Genomic DNA, 22,364 nt, shown 5'->3' on the forward strand with positions numbered 1-22,364 from the left:
AAAATCCACCATATTGATAATTAAAAGATCACAATCAGAATGCAAACTGGTCCTGCCACTATGAAAAACAGTATGGAGGCTCCTCAAAAAGTTAAAAATAGAACTACCCAGGGGCACCTGGGTGGCTCAGTCGGTTAAGTATCTGACATTGGCTCAGGTCATGATCTACAGTTCGTGAGTTCGAACCCTGCATTGGGATATGTGCTGACAGCTCAGAGCCTGGAGCCTGTTTCAGATCTGTGTCTCCCTCTCTCTCTCTGCCCTCCCCTGCTCTCACTCTGTCTCTCTTTCTCTCTCAAAAATAAATAAACATTAAAAAAAATAGAACTACGCTATGATCCAGTAATCGCACTGCAGGGTATTTACCAAAAATATATAAAAACACTAATTCAAAGAGATACATGCTCCCCTATGTTTACTGTAGCATTATTTACAATAGCCAAATTACGGAAACAGCTGAAGTGTCCATCGATAGATGAATGGATAACGAAGATGTGATACACACACACACACACACACACACACACACACACACACACTGGAATATTATTCAGCCATAAAAAAGAATGAAATCTTGCCATTTGCAACAACATGGATGGATCTAGAGAGTATAATGCTAAGCAGAATAAAAGAAAGACAAATATCATATGATTACACTCATATGTGGAATTTAAGAAACAAAACAAATGAGCAAAAGAAAAAAAAAAAGGAGAGACAAACCAAGAAACAGACCATAGAGAACAAACTAATGGTTACCAAAGGGGAGGATGGGTGAATTAGGTGATGGGGTCAAAGACTACGTTTATCATGATACGCACTTACTCATGTATAGAATTGTTTAATCATCATATGGTACACCTGAAGCTAATATAACACTGTATGTTAATAATACTAGAATTAAAATTAAAGACCTAATAAAAAAATAAAGGCCCACAATCAATATATTTAACTCTGGGCTGAGAACAAAAAGGTATGTTATTGATGCTGATTGGTGAGCCTTTGCATTCAGTGAATTAAACAGGTTTCATTTCCTTGGATCCCACACTTGTGTTTGACTATTGATCCTTATCAAAATGTCCTACTTTAGAAAAACCAATGCCAATTTCCTCTGCCTTGTCTTCCTCTCCCCGCAGGTTGGTTGACAATTTCTGTATTTGTGAAGGGTACAGTGTACCTCGTTGCCTGATGTATGAGATTTATGTGGAGACCTGTGGTCACAATACTCAGACCCAAGTCAATCCAGCCACATTTGGGAAGGTAGGTTGTAAAGATAAAAAAAGAGTATTCATTGAGTAAAAAAAATGTGTGCAGGTGAATTGGTGAGGAAATACCATAGTTTATTTGGGTTCTCAGTGGGAATAATTGGCTTCACTCTAGGCAGCCAACCAGATAGTTAATGTACTTCTTTATCTTCTTTGAAAAGCCATTCTGTCCCTTGTCCACACTTAATAGTGAGAAGCCAGGAAAGGTAAGGAGTGGGGTGATGCCTAAGAAAGAACAACAATGGCAGCTCTAAATGCTCCAAATACTCAGCCAGGTTTTTTGGGCCATTATTCCCTGCACAGAAATGCCAACATCTAGCACCACACAAACTCCAAGAGCCACTTTTAAATATCCTTTCTGGAGGTTAAGGGCTCTGTCAGGAGCTTTGTGTAGACCATATAATATAGAGCAAAGATTTATTAGCACAAGGATGGTCTCTCTGAGACCCTCCACATACAACAAATATTATTGAGAAGCTGCTATGTGCCAGACACTGTTTTAGATGCTGGGAATACAATAATGAGCAAGACAAAGAAAAATTCCTGCCCTTAGTCAATTTAGTCAATTTATTACACTTAGGGGAGACAAATAATATAAAATGCATAGTATATTAGATAATATAAATGCTAAGGGGACTAATAGAGCCAAAGGAGATGAGTGTGTGTGTGTGTGTGTGTGTGTGTGTGTGTGTGTGTGTGTGTGTGTAAGAGTTGTAATTTTAGGGAAGACAAACAGGAAAGGCTTCCCTCAGGAGTAATATTTGAGGGCCACCTGGGTGGCTCAGTGGGCTAAGCGTCCAACTTTGGCTCAGGTCATGATCTAGCAGTTCATGAGTTTGAGCCCCACATCAGGCTCACTGCTGTCAGCACAGAGCCGGCTTCAGATCCTCTGTGGCCTTCTATCTCTGCCCCTTCCCCACTCATTCCCTCTCTCAAAACAAGTAAATAACTTTTAAAAAATGTTAAAAGAAGTAATATTTGAGTCCAGACTTCAAAGAGATAAGGCAGTGAGGATGTGGATATACGAACAGAGAGCAGCACAGGCAGAGCTTGGGCAAAGGCCCTGCGGGGAGAAGGAGCCTAAGCAGCACAGAGGCTGCAACAGCTGGAGGGAGGAGAACAGGGAGAGAGGACCAGGATGGTTCTCAGGACCTTGAGGTCAAATCAGGGAGGTGAAAAGAGCCCAGGTGGCAGGGAGTGGACAGGGATGTAGCAGTGAGAAGGGGTCAAATTCTGGATATATTTGGAAAACAGAGCCAATAGGATTTGTTGATGGAAAAAATTAATAGAATCATGGAACTTAATTGTTATTAAATTAACAATTGGAGCGCCTGGGTGGCGCAGTCGGTTAAGCGTCCGACTTCAGCCAGGTCAGGATCTCGCGGTCCGTGAGTTCGAGCCCCGCGTCAGGCTCTGGGCTGATGGCTCGGAGCCTGGAGCCTGTTTCCGATTCTGTGTCTCCCTCTCTCTCTGCCCCTCCCCCGTTCATGCTCTGTCTCTCTCTGTCCCAAAAATAAATAAACGTTGAAAAAAATTAAAAAAAAAAATTAACAATAATAACTTCCAATCATGAAGTTGTATTTATGTCCAAGGCTCTTTTCTATCTGGTTTTTAGGAATAGACAGACACCAACTCAAAACAAGTTAAAAGGAGAATTTTTTAAAGAAAAAGGATATCTCATTAAATCCTACAATAAAGGGGCGCCTGGGTGGCGCAGTCGGTTAAGTGTCTGACTTCAGCCAGGTCACGATCTTGCGGTCCGTGAGTTCGAGCCCCGCGTCAGGCTCTGGGCTGATGGCTCGGAGCCTGGAGCCTGTTTCCGATTCTGTGTCTCCCTCTCTCTCTGCCCCTCCCCCATTCATGCTCTGTCTCTCTCTGTCCCAAAAATAAAAATAAAACGTTGAAAAAAAATTTTTAAAAAGAAAAAAAAAATCCTACAATAAAAAGTTTGGGTTTCACAGAGTCTAGTCCAGTGCTGCCCAACAGAAATGTAATGGGAGACATAGATATAATTTAGGATACCCTAGTATCCTCATTTTTAAAGTATTTTATTTATTTTATTTAAAAAAAAATTTTAGTGTTTATTTATATTTGAGAGAGAGACAGACAGACAGAATGTGAGTGGGGGAGGGGTAGAGACAGAGAGGGAGACACAGAATCTCCAGCAGGCTCCGGGCTCCAGGCTCCTAGCTATCAGCACAGAATCTGACCTACAAACCATGAGAAATCATGGCCTGAGCCGAAGTTGGATGCTTAAACCGACCGAGCCACCCAAGTGCCCCGTAAAGTATTTTAAAAGGTGAAATTAATTTTTATTATTTTAAAATTTAACCCAAAATATTTAAAATATTATTTCAACATGGAATCTGTATTATAAAATCGTTGAGTTACTTTTTCATTCTTCATGCTAAGCCTCAAAAATCAGGTGCGTATTTTACATGTACAGGCCATCTCAATTTGGGCTAGCCACATTTCAAGTGCAGAGTTGCCATGTGTGGTTGATGGGGTTCCCATCTCAGACAGCCCACAACTAGACTGTAAGTCACCAGGTATCTTCTTACTTTCTCTCTGGTATATCCTTAAACCACTGGGACTCTGCTCCTTTCCACTGGCCTGCCCCATGCCCCTTCCCAGAAGCCGGTTTCCTTCACTGACTTCCTGATTTCCCATTTTAGCTGTTCGGATGGTGCTTCCCATGATGCTGGACCTGAGCTCCTGCCCCAGTGCCCGACATCATAACAGTCTGGCAAGAGAGGGCTGCAGGAAGGACATGTGGGTGGGGAGGAAACAGTTGGCATCTTTAAATGCTTTGTCTTGTGTCACAGCCATCGGCCGAGGCAAGCAGCGTTAGAGGTCAAGAAAACAAACCAACAGTGATTAAGGCTGAGGATCCCACAGCTAGTTGCAATGCTTGGGCCGTGTTTGGGCAAATAAATTTTCCTCTACTCTTTCAGGTTCTTTTGGTTGGTCTAAGATTTAAATTGACAAGAGACAGATTAACAGGAGAAAATCAAACTTGATTATGTATGTGTAAGGATTCCCTATGGTCAGGCAATTGAGGCTTATATGCCACCCAGAGCTAAGGAGAAGGGGGTGTGAATGTGGGACCTCAAAAGGAAAAGAATGCAATTCACAGGAAGATGAAAAAGAGTAAATGTTTGATAAACAAATGTTAGCTGGGCCATATATAAATGATAGAAGAATTTTAACAAACAAATTTTGTTAAATTCCTCCCTGTCTTCCACACCTAGTTAATATTATACTGTAGTTATCTATGGTGATACCTCCCTTAGAGGACAGCAGATCCTCTAAATGCTTTTATGCATTTAGGGGAAAGGTCAAAGATTCTTCCTGAGTTTTCTCTTTCTTAAAAATAATCGGCCTAAAATAATCCACATACTAAAGAGACCCATTTTGGGGTGGCAAATTTTGCTCCCCTACAGTGTCAAATCTAGTCTCTTGAATTGTGAGTCAGACCTCTCTCCACTTGTTATTCCCTGAAAAATATCCTTGAGTTCAGAGGGACCTTAGAGGTCACCTGGTCCAATTCCACACCCAGTGCAAGATCCCTTTGAAAGTACCTCTGGGTGGAGCTTTTTATGAGAACAAAATGCCCTCTCTGGACAGAGACAGCCACAGGGCTTAGAGCTGGGTGATGGGGCAGCACATTTCTGTGCTTTTCCTCTGGGCAAACACAGTCCTTCCCCAGGATCTTGCTTGGCAAGCAGAGCACAGGCTGATGAAAACCCACTCAACTCCCTATCAGGGACCTTGGTGCAGCTCACAACCTGCACAACCATACCAGTTTGGGCAGCCACCTGGCTTGAGCTGAAATGATGTGGGTGACAAGGAGCTTGCTCACGGGCGACAGTGATGCCAATTCAAAATCTTCCATTCCTCCCTTCATTCTTTCCTTTTTTTCATTCCTTCTTCTTCTTTTCGGTGGCCCTCAGATGGACAGAATTGAATTGGTTCATGACACACTGTCATCATGAATCCATGCATGGCCTTATTCCATCTGATTATTTAGTTCCTTTTTAACAACGTGGTAAACATCTGTGAAATCACCACCACAAATGAACCACATTACCAGTGGTCCCATGTCCTATCTCCCTGCCTGCCCCACTGGTGGGAACCATCAACCTGTTCCTCATCACCTTGCTTTTTAAAAAAGAGTTATAGTGCATTTATATGTATTTGCTAACCTTTTGACCACCTTCACCCATTTTCTCGTCTCTTTGCCTCTTGCCTCTTTCAACTACCAACCTGTTTTCTGCATCTGTGAATTTGTTTCTTTGTTGTTGTTTTGTTTTATTTTTTTATGTTCACATGTAAGTGAGATTATATGGTATTTAACTTTCTTTGTCTAATCTATTTCATATGTATATTCTAAAAAGCATATTTTTAATTTTTGTGGCTTAACTTTTTAAAAAAGTGGTATCATGTTATTTGTCATCTTTTGGGACTCTGTCCACTTAATATTATCTTAAGGTTTATCTAGATTCATTGGCCATTGTGTAATATTTCACAGTTTACTCATCCACTGTTCTACTGATGAGCATCTGGGTTGTTTCCAGATTTTTTTTTTTTTTTGCTATTGTGAACATTCATGTGTATGTTTCCTGCTGTGCACATGAAGATGTTATCTTGGGTGTGTGTGTCCAGGAATGAACCTTGCAGGGTAAGGGGGTGTGTGGCTGTGATGTCTGGGGATGGGGCCAAACTATTTTCCAAAATGGCTGTTCCAGGTTACCCTCCCACAAGCAATTCTGTGGATTCCAGTGTTATTTCCAAAACATTGGCATTTTTAGATCCACTCCTTTATCCAAAAAGCTTCATCCCTGAAACTCACAGTCATTGGTGGAAATCCTGCACTTTTGATAATAATAAAATGCGTAGGAGAATCTTCTAATGTGGCAGCTGCTCAAATATCTGAGACAATGTTTTATATCTCCCAGTCTTTTCTTCTCCACACTGAATTCTCCTGGCTCCCAAATTTTTACCTTTCTGCCCACTTGCTTCGTTATGACTTCAATTTATTGATGTTCTTCTTGAAAAGTAGATAGCCCCAAGGGTACAGCCCGGTGTCTTAGGAGTGCTCAGAAGACAGGGCTCTTACTTTTACGGGGGGGGGGGAGGGGGGAGCTGAAAGGAGGGCTCCTATTGGCTTTTATCTTTCCGTGTCACTCTGTTGGTTTCATTTTAAGTTTGTGGGCAACAAAAATAACCCTTAAGTATTTTTTCACGTGAATTAAAATTAGGCCTTCCAAAACTTCTCTGTAATCTGTGAAATACTCTACATAGATACAAAATATTGTCACTCTCAGATTATTGTCATTATGCAGGCAACCATTTGAACCCAGGAGCAGCCACTCCCTTATTCCTATATTTCAACTTCTTAGTTGCAATCTGCAGTTGTATTTACCAGTATCTTGAATCTTGTAGGTCATCCAGTCTTCTCAACCTGGTGAAGCTCACATATTTGAAGAGTATATCTCTCATTGCCAGCTCAGTAAATAAAAGTGATATAAGCACATGTAAGATGTTGAGTACACATTATGTTTGCTAGGTGTCCCTGAGTAAGCTTTTCCAGCCAGCCAGGAATTCCCTCGGCTAACTTATCATTCAGCCCACATTTTGCCATTTCATCACTTGGCAGCTGGGGACCCTTCCTCAAGCGGGGGTCAGTTCTGGGTACCCTGGCTCTGCAGCGTTTTCCTTCTCTACCTGCCCAGCAGCTTAATCAGATGGAAGTGGCATGACTTGAGCGTGACATGTTTGAGTTCTGTAAGATCTCTGCTGCCTTTTCTAAGAAATCAAAGCCTATTTTTCAAAATCTTTTTCAACGTTTCTTGTAAGTGGTTTCCCCTCTGGGGTAGTCTCACTGCAGAGAATTCCAAAGGAAAAGTTAAAAAGAGACCCCAGTATGTGGTAATGGGTATTTAGTTAGCCTTTTTCATCTTAATACTTGCCTTAGAATCCATTCTTCAAGACCCTGAGGTACTAACTTTCAGTTCTCATTGGGAATTTGCCTGAAGAATGGGCCACTCAATGGAGCCTGAGTTGGGAAGGGACACTTGCTCCTGAATTTGACTAATGGACAAGGGAGAGGAAGGGGAAAAGGATATGATTCCAAAGCATGTTTACAAGAGAAACAACAAAATACCCAATTCTCATTTCCTCCCTCCTCCCCCGGGAATGTAGTTGATTCCAGACTCCACATCAAGTTCCTGTGCAGATGTCGGAATGTTTCTTGCTCTTTTTGGCAACCCTGGGCATATGATGGGTAATGCTCATTCTTGGTGCAAGTGATAACCTCACATGGGTTAGGGAATTTCCAGAACACTGACTTCCCTTTTAAAAACAACATTTACTGAGTTTTTCTGATTATAAAAGTTTATAGTCCCTTTATAGAAAATGTGAAATTTAGAGAAAACTGTATAAAAAAGAGGAAAATAAACAGTGCATAACCTCACTGTCCACAGATGTAGCCACACATGCACAGTTTATTTGCATGTTTGTGCATACATGCACATACACGTGACCAGCAGGAGCTGAGGGACTAATCACACAGTGACTTTGTCTGTGTTTCCCGTGGTGCTTAGAACCTGCTCAATGGGTGGTTCTTCCTTCACTCCTGAATGAGCATGTGAGTGGGCAGGATGACCTCTCTAGAAATCCTTGGGTGGTACAGAGCACTGTTGTCACTCTTAATTTACCACATGATATCAGTTTGATGCTTAGAATGTCCAGTTCTATATAACACCCAGACTGAACTGAGTTTAAAGTAGAAACTTTTCCCCAGCTCCTTCAGGATAGTTTCTTCCCTGCAGAGAACTAGGCATGGGGGCTTCCCCTTCCCTCCCTACCCCTCCTCCCTGAAACTTGCTGGGGATGGTTTGACCCCTCTGGGAGCAGGGAAGGAAAAAAATGGCTAGAAAGTTCCTTCTGCTCAGCTTCACACTTTGGGGGCCAGGCAGACTCTGGCTTCCTTGTCCCTTTGGTGGCTTCTTCAGAGCAGACCATGGGAATGTTCTAGTATGCCTCCCTTGTCTTGGTGAACAACTCTTTTGGAAGCCTGACTGTCCATCCTGGGGGCCTCTTGCTGGGCAGAATCTGGGCTCTCCCACATGTCAGCTCTTTTGCTGACAACTTCTCGCTATGGGAACTACTCAGCCATTCTTGGCTTGAACAGACTATGGGTGTGACGGCTGAAACCAGGGTGATAGTCACTCTCCTCTGCCTGTCCACCAAGTCCACTGGCCAGCCCATCTGTAGTCTATAAGGAGTCCTATGCCATAGCCAGATGCTAACTGCAGGGACCTCACCAAGAGCTCTTCAAGTGAATCATGAATCCCCTTCTGCTAGGCCTGAGGTGATTGAGCCACATCCTGTCCCACACACCCTTCACAGATAAGAGGGTCTTGCCATAAGAAATCCCCTTACACCTCCTCCTCTCTCTACCTCATGAGTGATTTGAATTGAGGACTTTTTAGGGTTTTAAAACCCAATTTTAGCTAAATGCCTGAGGATGCAAGTCCCATAAGATGTGTGTCTCAAAATTCGCTTTGCTATCTGTTGTCTGTTGTCTTCATGCCTCATCCTGTTGTATAGATACTACGTGGATGGATGGATTGGAATATTGATGTATGGATGAGTGTGCACAGAGGTGGATGGATAGGTGGGTAGACAGCATGCAATACGGTGTAATTTTTAATCTTTTTTTCATCATGATAAGTGTACTCTCTAATTCTGATCCCCTATTTCCCCCATCTCCCTACCCACCTCCCCTCTTGTAACCATCAGTTTGTTTTCTATAGTTAAGAGTCTGTTTCTGGTTTGTCTCTCTCTCTCCCTTCCTCTCTCTTTTTTCCTTTGCTTCTTTGTTTTGTTTCTTGAATTCCACATATGAGTAAGATCATATGGTATTTATCTTTCTCTGGCTTATTTTGCTTAACATTATCCTCTCTAGCTCTATCCAAGTTGTTGCAAATGGCAAGATTTCATTCTTTCTTTTTGTGGCTGAATAATATTCCAGTGTGTGTGTGTGTGTGTGTGTGTGTGTGTGTGTGTGTATGTGTGTGTGTATGACATCTCTGTATCCGTCCACCTATCCATGGACACTTGGGCTGTTTCCATAGTTTGCCTATTGTAAATAATGCTGCAGTAAACAAAGGGATACATGTATCCCTTTGAATTCATGTTTTTGTATTTTGGGGGTAAATATTGTTGATAATGTGATTACTGGATCATAGGACAATTTTATTTTTAACTTTTTGAGGAACCTCCATACTGTTTTCCAGAGCGGCTGCACTAGTTTGCATTCCTCCCAACAGTGCAAGAGGGATCCTTTTTCTCCATATCCTCACCAACACTTGTTTCTTGTGTTGTTGATTTTGCAATATGGTATGCTTTTTAACAGCACTAAGCCTGGAATGCACCTAATTAGGTCTAACCCTGGGCAAGTTATTTCATCTTTTTGTGCCTCAACATCATCAACTGTAAAATGAAGCAATTCATATTGTTAATGATAGTCCCTACCTTATGAGATGTTTTTAAGAAATTAATGAGAGAACTCATGTAAAAAGAATGGAGCAGTGCTAGCAAATAGGAAGCACTCAAGAAATAATTACCTTTTATGATTACATGCCTATTTATCTCTCAGAATATCGTAAACATTTTCACATTAAAATATTTTAAAATAAATATTGTATAATGGTACAAAATACTTTGTGGATGTTCCAGAATTCATTTAACCATTTCCCTTATTGGAAGTTTAGGTTGTTTATGCTGTTTCTCTTTTCTAGTCTCCATCTGTACCTGGTAACTTCCCTAGGAGAGATTCTAGACAATTGTAACCAATTCCAACCCTCATGGTAGTTCCTGATATTTGTACCCAAATCCCTAATATTTTTGACCTAGGAAATTTGTTGGTTAAGAACTGTATTTAGCTGTTTCAACTTGCACTTATTGGATGATTAGGGAAGATAAGCACTTTTACATGCATTTTGGCCATATGTATCTTGTGGGTACGTGTTATCACCAGACCACTTTCTATTGAGATATTGTTGTTTTCCCATTAATTTATGTGAGCTGTCTATGTATTAAATATACATTTTTTAGTTACTACATTTTTTGGAAATAATCATCTCAGTTGATTTTTACATTTTAACTGGTGTATCTGATCATAAAATGGAATCAGAGGATAGTCTGGGGTTGGTATTACTCAAATAAAATGTAGAGATTTTTATGCTGCCAGACAACTGTTTATTTCTGTTTATTTCTGTTTATACCTCCAAAACACCAGATTATTTCCCAGAGCCTTGAATCTCACCATTCTTTTAGGTACTAAAGAACCTAAAAGGTTGTAAAAACCTACTATTTTACAACTAAAATAGTACTATTTTACAACTAAATATATAGGGAAGGTTTTAAGTGAGTTTCTTAAGAGGTGATGGGATTTTCAGAATCTGTAGTTGAAAGTAGGAATTTCTGGCCCCTAATTCTGCATTTTTAGACTTTGCTGATGTTTTCCTTTATCTCCTATCATTTACTCTTCATCTGCACATTTTGGTCCCCCTTCCCTGAAGGAACCTCTCAGTTTGGCCCCACAACCTTGATGCTCAGTTGTGTAAGATTTGCCTTTCCTATTTCTTCATTGTTCCTCCTCCCCCCACTTTCCCGGGCTTGGGTGGCTTCTGGTAGGAACTGATAGGGCTGGAACCAGACCAGAGAAACATTAGACATTGTCAAATCCTACTACTTGGAAATTAAGAGAAAAATAAAGAGGGATGTCACAAGAAACTAAACAGAAAAAAGAGGCTGAATGATTATGGCGGGGATTGTAGAAAAATAGCAGAAATCATTACTTGACTGCTCAAAACACTGTGCCTTCCATGCTCTGTATTTTTCTAATTCCACCATGCTCCAGGATTTCCACTTTCAACAGACGTGCACTTGGATACCGTGCATGTCATGGACCTCTTCTAATAAGGAAAATGGAACAGACTTCTATTTTTTAATGTAATTGATTATAAACATATATCAGTGCTAATAAAACACATCAAAAACATAACTAGGACATGAGAAGTTGAGTCAGAAGTAGCCGTGTTATTCAATATTTTAATAGCATTTGCTACCAAAACCTTAAAACGAAAAAGAATAAGTAAACAAATGAATAGTATAGTAAAAAGTGAAAATGACTATCACATTGGAAAAAGAGGAAAATAGTAAAATCATGGCAACTCACATGATGGACTATTATGCAGCTATTGATAACCCTATTTTTAGAGAATTCCTAATGACAAGGGGAAATGTTTATGATACAAAGGGGAGGGGAGAAAGTAGAAAGCAAAACTGCACACATGCTAACTCTTTCACATGAACACCCACAGAGTACATACACATATTGAAGCTTTGAAAAAAAGGCTAGAAGGAACCACACTGGGGCTTAAATGGTGGTTTCCTCTGAATGGTATATTTTTGTCTTGATGCTTGTCTGATTTTTCCAAATTTCATTTGCATATATTTTCTTTATAATAAAAAGAGGAAATACAATGTAAACATTGTAAGAAAAGAAACTGTAAGTTTTATTTCTATATTTTCAAATCCCAGCTTTAAATCTGGCTTATTCTTTCAGCTTGTGCGTTTGGTTTTTCCTGATCTTGGTACCCGGAGGCTAGGCACGAGAGGAAGTGCCAGGTAGGTTTATCATTTTTGTTTTATTTGAAATGTTAAAAGACAAACATTTTGAAAAATCAAAAAATGGGTGACAAAAAATGCAAAACTAAATGAACTATAAATATCAACTCTTACCAGAGAATTCTCATACTTCAAATGAAATCCTAGTGCCTGGAATAATTTAGGTGATACTAGAATGAAGTGTTCATTTCTGTTTTCTTAGTGATTTTGTTAAAAATATGCAAGTTACAGTATGTTTTCTTGTTTGAACACTTTAAGTGTTTTGACATAAATGTCTAACTGTTGAAATATTTAAATAATTACACGCAGAGAGCAATAGAACTGTTTTAGTTACTCTTTGAAGTAAAATTTCTAAGCCCTCATCTAATTAGCATATTTGAATTATTTTTGAGAGACCAGGTACCTACGTTCTATGTATTTTTAACACAAAAGGAAATTCCAGTGTTATCAGGTGCATCGGGTTATAATTGTCACTCAATTACTATTGTTATTTGTTGTTTCTTTTAAATGAAGAAAAATAGGAGAAATCAGTGAGATCAGGAAATCAGTGAGAAGGGACGGAAGCCAAATTAGGAAAGGGGCCTGCTACCCATGAGGGAATGAAGACAGCCGAAGCATTTGCCAAACTAAACACTGGGTAATAGTTAATTTGAAAAAGTTTTGTCCTGCTGTTTTGAGCCTAGACAAGCAGCTACAGTTTCCCAGCTCAGCAAAGTGCCTGGGCTGCAGAGAAGGAACCTCCTCCCTCTTGGGTTTCTGAGAGCTCAAGTCCAGTTCTCAGTACAGGGAACATTGGTATTGCTACCCTTCACTTTAAAAACGTTCATGGCAGTGACAGCAGGAGCCTCTCCCTGTCACATCTCTCTAAGACCAGAGTGTCCTAAATTGGGGAAGAAGAGTGGAACATTTGCAAGCCTGTTTCAAAGCTGATGTGTATGAAGTAGTATGAATCTGTCTACATAACAGAGCTAATAGATGGAGTAAATGATAAAACTCCGAGAAGAGCTTCAGGTCTTCATCAGCGAACCTATTGTGTAGCTTCTGTAAAGCATGTCAGTGGTTTGACATAATCTTTAAGACAACCTTTATTTTTCAGGTATCATTATGATGGAATCTGTATCAAGAGAAGTTCTTTCTTCTATGCCCAGTATTGCTACCTTCTGGGTGAAAAAAGGGATCACAGGTTAGTATCTGTCATTTAGGTATTTTGGTCATGGGTCACTATCTGCCTTTTTTTTTTTTTTTTTTTTTGGGTGTTGCACTATTAATCCTTCTTAAGGATGGAAACACACACATCACGTCAACATGGCTTTGATGTGGGCAGTAAATCAGTCTCTGGCAACATCACTGGCCAGAGAAAGGCATTTCCAGTTCATTCTCTTGGATACTTTTCATTATAAGTATCATCTCAATTGCCAGAGCAATTTTTCATTGAGTGCATCTTTGTTCTTCTCAATTTCCCTGTAAAATTTGATGGAATTGGTCACTTCTTAAAACTTCCTTTAGCTCTCAAGAACTTTTCATCCAATTTCTTCCCCAGAGCGATCCCTCTGAGTCTCCTTATCTCTCCTCCCCTGATATGCAGGCATTTTCCTGAGACCCAACCAGTGGTGCTCTTCCAATCTTTGGCCCCAAGATATTTCATCCTTCTTTATCTGTCACCTATCACCATGCCCTCACAGATGACTCCTCCCCTGAGTCATTTTTGATGGACCTTTCTCTCCCACCTCCCAGCCATTCCTCTTGGACTATCTACTGGACATCTCCACGTAGATGACCCACTGGCACCTCATACTTAGTACGTAAAAATCTAAATTTTTAATCTCCCTCCAAATCATCGCTGCCTCTTGACTTCCTTATTTCAATCTATGATACCAGTAGGTAGAATCTGCACAAAGTGTTACCCCCAAAGCCATCCCCGACTAGCTTGGGAACAAGAGAGTCAGCCCACAGATGGTTCTGAAGCTGTGGAGCTCATTCAGACGAGCACCTGGACCAAACAGGAGGCGGATCAGAAAGATCTGTCCAAGGCAGTGTCTTCAGTTGGTTGAGTCCATGTCAATAGAAGGGAGCACAGATGACTCAGCCCGGCCTGTCCCATCAAAACCTCAAACTTAACCTCAAATAAAGTCATCACATTCTTCTTCCAACCAGCTCTTCCTCTTAAATGTCTTATTCATCGATTAGTCACAAAGATGGAAAAATTACATCAACAAAAAATAGAGAAGTTAGGGAAGGGAATAGATAGGAGATTTATTTCAGTTAGGGTTAGAGCTTTCCTTGTGCTAATGTATTCTCCCGCTTGCTGACCCGTATGCTCCTCAAAGGCTAGGCCTAGAGTTTGTGTCTTTTTGCCCCAGGGCACCCAGCAGGCAGTTTGGAGAGCCCTGCAGCATGACATGGCTGTTGCTCAGCAGCACTTAGAGGCCATTAGTGTCCTGAGGTTTCTGGGTCGATGTCACAGAGAGAGGGTCTGGAACTGGTCTTTATGGGGAAAGAAGTAGGCTTCATCCTCAGCACGGAAAAGGAAGGCTGTCAGGGACACAGGTAAGAACAAGGGTAACATTGGTTTATCCATGACATAGGCCCAGCAGCGGGTGCTTTTCATGCTCAACACATATTTATTAATATTTAATAATTAATAAACTTTATACAGTCTTGGCCAATTAAGAGATATTTTTTAAGCACTAAGATCTAAGGTAACCTCCTTACCAATTCCACATTTTTAGAAATACTAAATATATATTTTAGATGCAGAAATATAATAAATGATATATTGCTGTTAATAATCCATGAAATATACGGGTGAAAATGTCTTCTATTTCATTGTATCTTTTATATAAGGACATGTGTGACAAAGTTAGGTCTCGAAATAAAAACTTCATTTCTCTGGTTTTCAGATAATGAAAACTATGGAACTCATCATTCACTTATTTGTTCATTCAACAAATATTTGAGTTCCTACAATAAGTCAGGCCCTGTTCTAGTTACTGGGGATGAAAAAGTAAACAAGATAAACAAGGTCTCCCTCTTGTCTATCTTAGTGGGGAAGATGTAAGACAATAAAGAAGGGACAATAGCAAGATTTATCTGAAGACAGTAAAACAGGGTCATGGGAAGCCTCCTTGAGAAGATGCCTTTTGAGCAGAAATATGAAAAAAAGAGTCAGCCAAGTGAATATCTGAGGGACAAGTATTGCAGACAGAGGAAAGAGCAAGCCCAAAGGGCCTGAGGCAGGAATGAATTCAAAGAACAGAAAGAAAGTCTGGACGTGGAGGTTGGTGAATGAGCAGAAGAGTGGGAAGAGAGGAATCTGAACACAGAAGTGGGACCTATAAGTCTTGGCAAGGACCTGGGATGTTATTCTGAGTGTGATAGAGAGACACTGGAGAGTCTTAAGCTGGGAAGTGATTTTTTTATTTTAATTTTTTAGAAACTTTAGTATAGTTGACACACCTGTTACATTAGTTTCAGGTGGATAACATAGTGATTCAACTTCTCTGTGTTATGCTGTGCTCACCATACGTGTAGCTACCATCTGTCACCATCCAATGCTATCGCAATAGTATTGACTATGTTTCCTATGTTGTACCTTTAATCCATGTGACTCATTTGTTCCATAAGTGGAAGCCTATATCTCCCTCTCCCCTCCACTCATTGTGCCCATACCCCATGCCCTTTTCTCTGGCATCATCAGTTTGTTCTCTGTATTTATAGGTCCAATTCTGCTTTTTGTTTGTTTATTCATTTGTTTTGTTTTTCTAAAAAAAAATTTTTTAATCTTTGTTTTTGAGAGAGAGAGACAGAGTGTGAGTGGGGGAGGAGCAGAGACAGAGGGAGACACAGAATCCGAAACAGGCTGCAGGCTCTGAGCTGTCAGCACAGAGTCCGACGCAGGGCTCGAACTCACGAACCACGAGACCATCACCTGAGCTGAAGTTGGACACTTAACCAACTGAGCCACCCAGGCCTCCCTATTGGTTTTGTTTTTCATATTTCATATGTAAGTGAGATCATATAGCATTTCCTTCTCTATCTGACTTATTTCACTTTAACATAATAACCCTCTAGGTCCATCCATGTCATTGCAAATCACATGATTTCATCCTTTTTAATAGCTGAGTAATATTCCATTGTGTATATATATCACATCTTCTTTATCTATTCATCAATTGATGGACACTTGGGTTGCTTCCATATCTTGGCTGTTGTAAATAATGCTGCAATAAATATTGGAGTGCAAGTATCTTTTCAAATTATCTTTTCTTTCTTTGGGTAAATATCCAGCAGTGGAATTACTGGATCATGTAGTGTTTCTGATTTGTATTTTATGAAGATTAAATGAATTAATACAATGAAAATGCCTGAAACAGCACCTGGCACATAGTAAACATTCAATGTGACTCTTAAGCATATTGCTCTTGACTTTGATGTATTTATTTTATCATATCTATGATTTTTTCATGGTATTATGTCTATGGTTATTATTTTGGTCATTTTATTTTTCAGCATTCCTATTTGGTTCTTTTTTATAACTTCTATTTTTTTGTGGAGGCTTTCTATTTTTTCATTTGCTTTAAGAGAATTTATAACTACTGGTTGGAGCATTTCTATAATGACTGCTTGAAAATCATTGTCAGATAATTCGAATATCTGAATCATTTTAATATCAGTGTCAGTTTATTGTCTTTTCTCATTCAAATTGTGGCTTATCTAATTCTTGGTATTATGGGTGATTTTCTTTCTTTCTCCTTTTCTTTCTTTCTTTCTTTCTTTCTTTCTCTCTCTCTTTCTCTCTTCCTTCCTTCCCTCCCATATAATTGACATACAACATCACATTCTTTTCGAGTATACAACATAATAATGATTTGATGTTTGCATATGTTGCAAAATGATTATCACAGTAAATCTAGTTAACATCCATATGCAGTTACATAATTTTTTTCCTTGTGATGAGAACTTTTAAAACTTACTCTCTTAGCAACTTTCAAATATGCAATACAGTATTATTAATATAGCCACCAAGCTGTACATTACACCCCCAGGACTTATTTATTTTATAACTGGAGTCAAAAGGTACAAATTACCAATTATCCATCCCCGGCCCTCTGCCCCACCCCCAGCAACCACCAATCTGTTCTCTTTATCTATAAGCTTAGTTTTATGCTTTCTGGGTTTGTTTTTTGTTGTTGTTGTTGTTTATTTGTGTTTTTCTTTAATTTTTTAAAAAATGTATATTTATTTATTTTGAGGCAGAGAGAGAGTGTACATGAGCACACATGCAAGCAGGAGAAGGGCTGAGAGAGAGGGAGAGAGAATCCCAAGCAGCTCCACGCTGTGAGCACAGAGCCCAGTGTGGGACTTGATCCCATGAACCATGAGATCATGACCTGAGCCGAAATCAAGAGTCAGCTGCTCAACTGACCAAGCCACCCAGGCACCTCTGGCTTTAAAAAAAATTTAGATTCCACATGTAAGTGAAACCATATAATACTTGTCTTTCTCTGACTTATTTCACTTAGTATAACACCCTCAAGGGCTATCCATGTTGTCCCAAATGGCAAGATGTCATTCTCTTTTGTGGCTGAATACTATTCCATTGTGTGGAATACACACACCATATTTTCTTTATCCATTCAAAAGTCAATGTACACTTAGTTTGTCTCCATAGCTTGGCTATTGTAAGCAATTTGTGATGAACATAAGGGTGCAGATATCTTTTTTGGGTTAGTGTTTTTATTTTCTCTGGATAAATACCCAGAAGTGAATTTGCTGGATAATATGGTATTTCTATTTTTAATTTTTTGAGGAACCTCTATACTGTTTTCCACCGTGGTCGCACCAATTTACATTCCCACCAACAGTGCACAAGGGTTCCCTTTCTCCACATCCCTGCCAACACTTGTTATTTCTTTTCTTTTTGATAATAGCCATTCTAACAGGTGTGTGATAGAGGTTGTATTTCATTGTGGTTTGATTAGCATTTCCCTAATCACTGGTGATGCTGAGCATCTTTTCATGTACCTGTTGGCCATCTATATGTCTTCTTTGGAAAAAATGACTATTCAGATCTTCTGCACATTTTTAAATTAATTTTTTTTGCTATTGAGTTGTATGTTTATATATTTTGGATATTAACCCTTTATCAGATATATGACTTGCAAATATTTTCTCTCATGAAGTAGGTTGCCTTTTATTTTGTTGATGGTTTTCTTTGCTGTGCAGAAACTTTTTTAGTTCAGTGTAGTCCCACTTGTTTATTTTTGCTTTTGTTGTCTTTGCTTTTGGTGTCAAATTCAAAAAAGTCATTGCCAAGACTGGTGTCAAGGAGCTCGCCACCTATGTTTTCTTCTAGTTTTATGATTTCAGGTCTTACATTCAAGTCTTCATATCATTTTGATTCAATTTTCGTAGCATAAGAAAGTTCCATTTTTTGGCAAGTGGCTGTCCAGTTTCCCTGACACCACTTATTGAAGAGACTGTTGTATACTCTTAGTTGCTTTGTTGTAATTAAGTGACCATATGTGTGTGGGTTTACTACTGGACCTTCTATTCTGACCCATCAATCTATGTATTTTTCTATTGTATCCTGGACATTTTCTATTGATTTTCTGTTGTATCATGAGCACTTGGGTTATGATGTTAGAGAGTTTTGATCCTATTTAAATCTTCTACTTTAGCAGACAGTCACCCTATTTAGGTTTAGCATGTAAGTTCTGGTCTATTTTTTTGTGCTGTAGTTCCAATGACAGTTTAGTCTTCAGAACCCTTGCATGCTGCTCTGGTCTGCTTCATTCTTTTGGCACTACAAGGTCTTCTGATCAGTTCCCTACTAGTGCTACCTATAGGGGCTGAAGCTGCTTCCCTGGGCCACCTTCTGTGGGGAATGCAGACAACCAGAGTGGCTGGGCCTGAGTCCTTTTCTGCCAGTTGGCGTGAGTCAGGGAAACACCCAGGTTCTGCTGGCATTGCTCCTATGGATGGAATGCCTGCCCTTCTGTGCTCCATTGAGTTGGCCAGAGGATTCAATACTGTCCATGCAGGCAGATCAGCCCACCTGTCAGTGCCCCGGGTGTGGAGTTGGGGGTGGTTCAGCCCACCAGGATGTTGAGGCTGCCACTGTGGTCGGACTGGGTGGCCAGCCCATACTCCAAGAGCAAGGGCTGTAGCCCCCTCTAGGTCTCTATTAGATTTCCCTCTCCTAGTTCTTTGTTCGGAGAGTGCAGATTTTTCTTGGGATTTATATCTATGTCTGCTGACAGTCTAGATTTCAGGTCTCTCCAGTATCCAGTCCAGATATGCATGGAACATGAAAAGAAAACCCAGGGCACTCACCACACTGTCGCTTCTCTAGGCAGTCCCATCTTCTTTCCAGCATTCAGAGCCCTTGCATCATGATCCACTGAAAAATTTCTGGGGTATTTATTTGTATTACAGGGAAGCAGCAAGGAAAAGTGAATCTACACTATCTTGTTCCCTATTCATCATTCTAGCTGCCTCAGAAACCTCCTGAAAGCAGACCATGTATATATTATAAATTAATGTTATCAGTGATTGGAATCCTTGATTATACGATTGTGCCTAACAAATTAAAATATGATGAGTCAAAATATGATGGTAGAGAGTTTTAGTTGGGACAAGATGGTGTAGATCAATTTCTTTTTGCTAAGCACAACTATGAACCCTGGAAATAATGCAAGAAGAAAACAAAGAAAAACTCTAAAAAGTGGCAAGAAGAAAATGAGCTGGTTGGGGACCCCAGGGCTGCACAATCAACACAGTGATAGGGCATCCTACATCTTTACCCACTCATCCAGGCCCACTGTTTCCCAACCCACTACCTAGCAAGATGAGGCATCCAGGTAGATTCTTTTCTCCTCTCATTCCTCTAATAATATTGGTCAAGGGGCAGCAAGAGGGAGTCCCACCAAAAATAAACAGCTAGGGGAAGCACTCTCCTTACTCTCTGGGTCTGAGACACTCCTTTTCCACCATGAGATACAATAAGGAGTGTGAGCTAATCTGTCAAGGGAGACCCAGCTATAGCAAGTGGCTTAGTCCAGGAAGCCTGTGTCCCCACTCCACCTAGAGGCAGCTGGAGAGCACCAATAGAGGGAGCCCCTGCCCCACAGAGACCAATCCCCCACCCAGTCTGGGAAAAGCCCTCCAGCTCCCTCAGGCAGCACCAGCAGGGACCCCCAGTGGTAACAGATAAACCAGGCAGACCAAAATAATATATTCATACCCATAGCTAAAATCTACTACAGAGATATAGTAAGAATACACAGTCAAGTCATAAGGCGAAAAGAGGCAGCGGTCTGGAGGCGTCTATATGCAGGCTTCCACATGCTCTTTCTCTCCCATGAGGGGTCACACAGAGTGCACTCCTCTATGCAACACAAATAACAGCAACACATGTGTGATGTTTCTGTTCAGGTAGGCCCATTATGAGACTCCACACTCAAAGATTTTATTGGGGGATGGTCATAAGCACATTCTTCCTAGCATGTGCCAAAATGACAGATCCCCAAAACTAAAGTAGGTTATTCAACATAAACTATATTGTTTGCACAAACAGTCTAGGCACAGGGAACCACTCTTATCAGTTAACTGTTGACTGAGAACACCCTGGGAACCAAGTTCCCAGACTCCAGACTAGGGCCAATCTTACAAGCGTGACTTTCTAAGGAGAGCAGTCTCAATACTGCTATGTTATCTCTTTTCTGCACAATTGTATGACCCTGTGAATATATGAAGAAAACATTGAATTGTACTCTTTAAATGAGTGAATTGTATGGTATGTGAATTATCTCTCAATGAAGTTGTTTAAAAAAAAATCCTAGCAAGGTTTTTTTTTTTTTTGTAGACATAGACAAGCTTATTCTAAAAGTTATGTGGAAAGGCAAGGCCCTAAAATAGTTCAAACAATCTTGACAAAGAAAAATCAAGTGAGAGGAAACGCCACCTGATACTGAGGCTCAGTATGTAGTTATAGTAATCAAGACAGCAGTGTGGTTTGGGTGGAGGCACAGACACAGACCAATGGAACAGAATAGAGAATCCAGAAATAGATCCACTCAAATATGCTCAAATGGCTTTTCACAAAAGTGCAAAAGTAATTCAGTGGAAGGAAACTAGATTTTCAATCAATGGTGCTGAAACAACTAGATGGCCACATGCAAAGAAAGAAAGAAAGAAAGAAAGAAAGAAAGAGAAAAGAAATGAACCTCACAACTAAACCTTACAGTTTATACAAGAATTAACTCAAAATGGAACATAGATGAAACAAACAAAAAACCAAAATGGATCATAGATTTACTTTTAAATTTTTTTAACGTTTATTTATTATTGAGACACAGAGAGAGACAGAGCGTGAACATGGGAGGGGCAGAGAGAGGAGACACAGAATCTGAAGCAGGTTCCAGGCTCTGAGCTGTCAGCACAGAGCCCAACGCAGGGCTCGAACTCACAAACTGCAAGATCATGACCTGAGCCGAAGTTGGACGCCTAACTGACTGAGCCACCCAGGTGCCCCACATAGACTTACTTTTAAACCATAAAAATATTAAACTTAAAAAAATAGGAAAAAATCTTCGGACCTAAGGCTAGGCAAAAATTCTGAGACTTGACACCAAAGCCCCAGTCCTTAAAAGGAAAAGCTAATAAGTTGGATCTCATCAAAATTAAAAATTTTGTCTGTGAAAGATTTTATGAAGAGGATGAAAAGCCAATCTACAAACTGGAAGAAAATATTTGCAAGCTACATATCTGAAAAAGGACTAATACCTAGTATACATAAAGAATTATCGGGGCGCCTGGGTGGCTCAGTCGGTTAAGCGTCCGACTTCAGCTCAGGTCGTGATCTCACAGTCTGTGAGTTCGAGCCCCGCACCAGGCTCTGGGCTGATGGCTCAGAGCCTGGAGCCTGTTTCCGATTCTGTGTCTCCCTCTCTCTCTGCCCCTCCCCCATTCATGCTCTGTCTCTCTCTGTCTCAAAAATAAATAAACGTTAAAAAAAAAGAATTATCAAAACTCAAAAGAAAGAAAGAAAGAAAGAAAGAAAGAAAGAAAGAAAGAAAGAAAGAAAGAAAGAAAGAAAGAAATCCAATTAGAAAATGGGCAAAAGAGGGGAGCCTGGGTGGCTCAGACAGTTAAGCGTCCCACCTTGGCTCAGGTCATCATCTCACGGTTCATGAGTTCAAGCCCCATGTCAGCCTCTGTGCTGACAGCTCAGAGCCTGGAGCCTGCTTTGGATTCTGTGTCTCCCTCTCTCTCTGCCCCTCCCCCATTCTCTCTCTCTCTCTCTCTCTCTCTCTCTCTCTCTCTCTCTCTCTCCCTCCTTCTCTCTCTAAAAATAAACATTTTTTAAAAAGTGACCAAAAGACTATACCTCTCACTGAA

General features: G+C 40.2%; 1 protein-coding gene across 11 annotated transcripts in view; it reads left to right on the forward strand.

The window, feature by feature from the left end:
- The window catches only part of RFX8 (regulatory factor X8), a 262,472-nt gene that overhangs the window by 204,276 nt on the left and 35,832 nt on the right, over window positions 1–22,364 (forward strand). For 8 of the 11 annotated variants that reach the window (XM_045054051.1, XM_045054050.1, XM_045054049.1 and 5 more), the window contains 3 exons: window positions 1,134–1,257; window positions 11,902–11,963; window positions 13,060–13,146. In XM_045054051.1, coding sequence (XP_044909986.1) covers window positions 1,186–1,257; window positions 11,902–11,963; window positions 13,060–13,146 — 221 coding nt within the window. In that variant the 5' untranslated portion in view covers window positions 1,134–1,185. The remainder of the gene's footprint in view (window positions 1–1,133; window positions 1,258–11,901; window positions 11,964–13,059; window positions 13,147–22,364) is intronic. The other 3 variants (XM_045054053.1, XM_019827009.3, XM_045054054.1) reach the window with 1 other exon arrangement.

The sequence above is a fragment of the Felis catus genome, chromosome A3, assembly GCF_018350175.1.
Source record: "Felis catus isolate Fca126 chromosome A3, F.catus_Fca126_mat1.0, whole genome shotgun sequence".
In the NCBI taxonomy this organism is placed as follows: Eukaryota; Metazoa; Chordata; class Mammalia; order Carnivora; family Felidae; genus Felis; species Felis catus.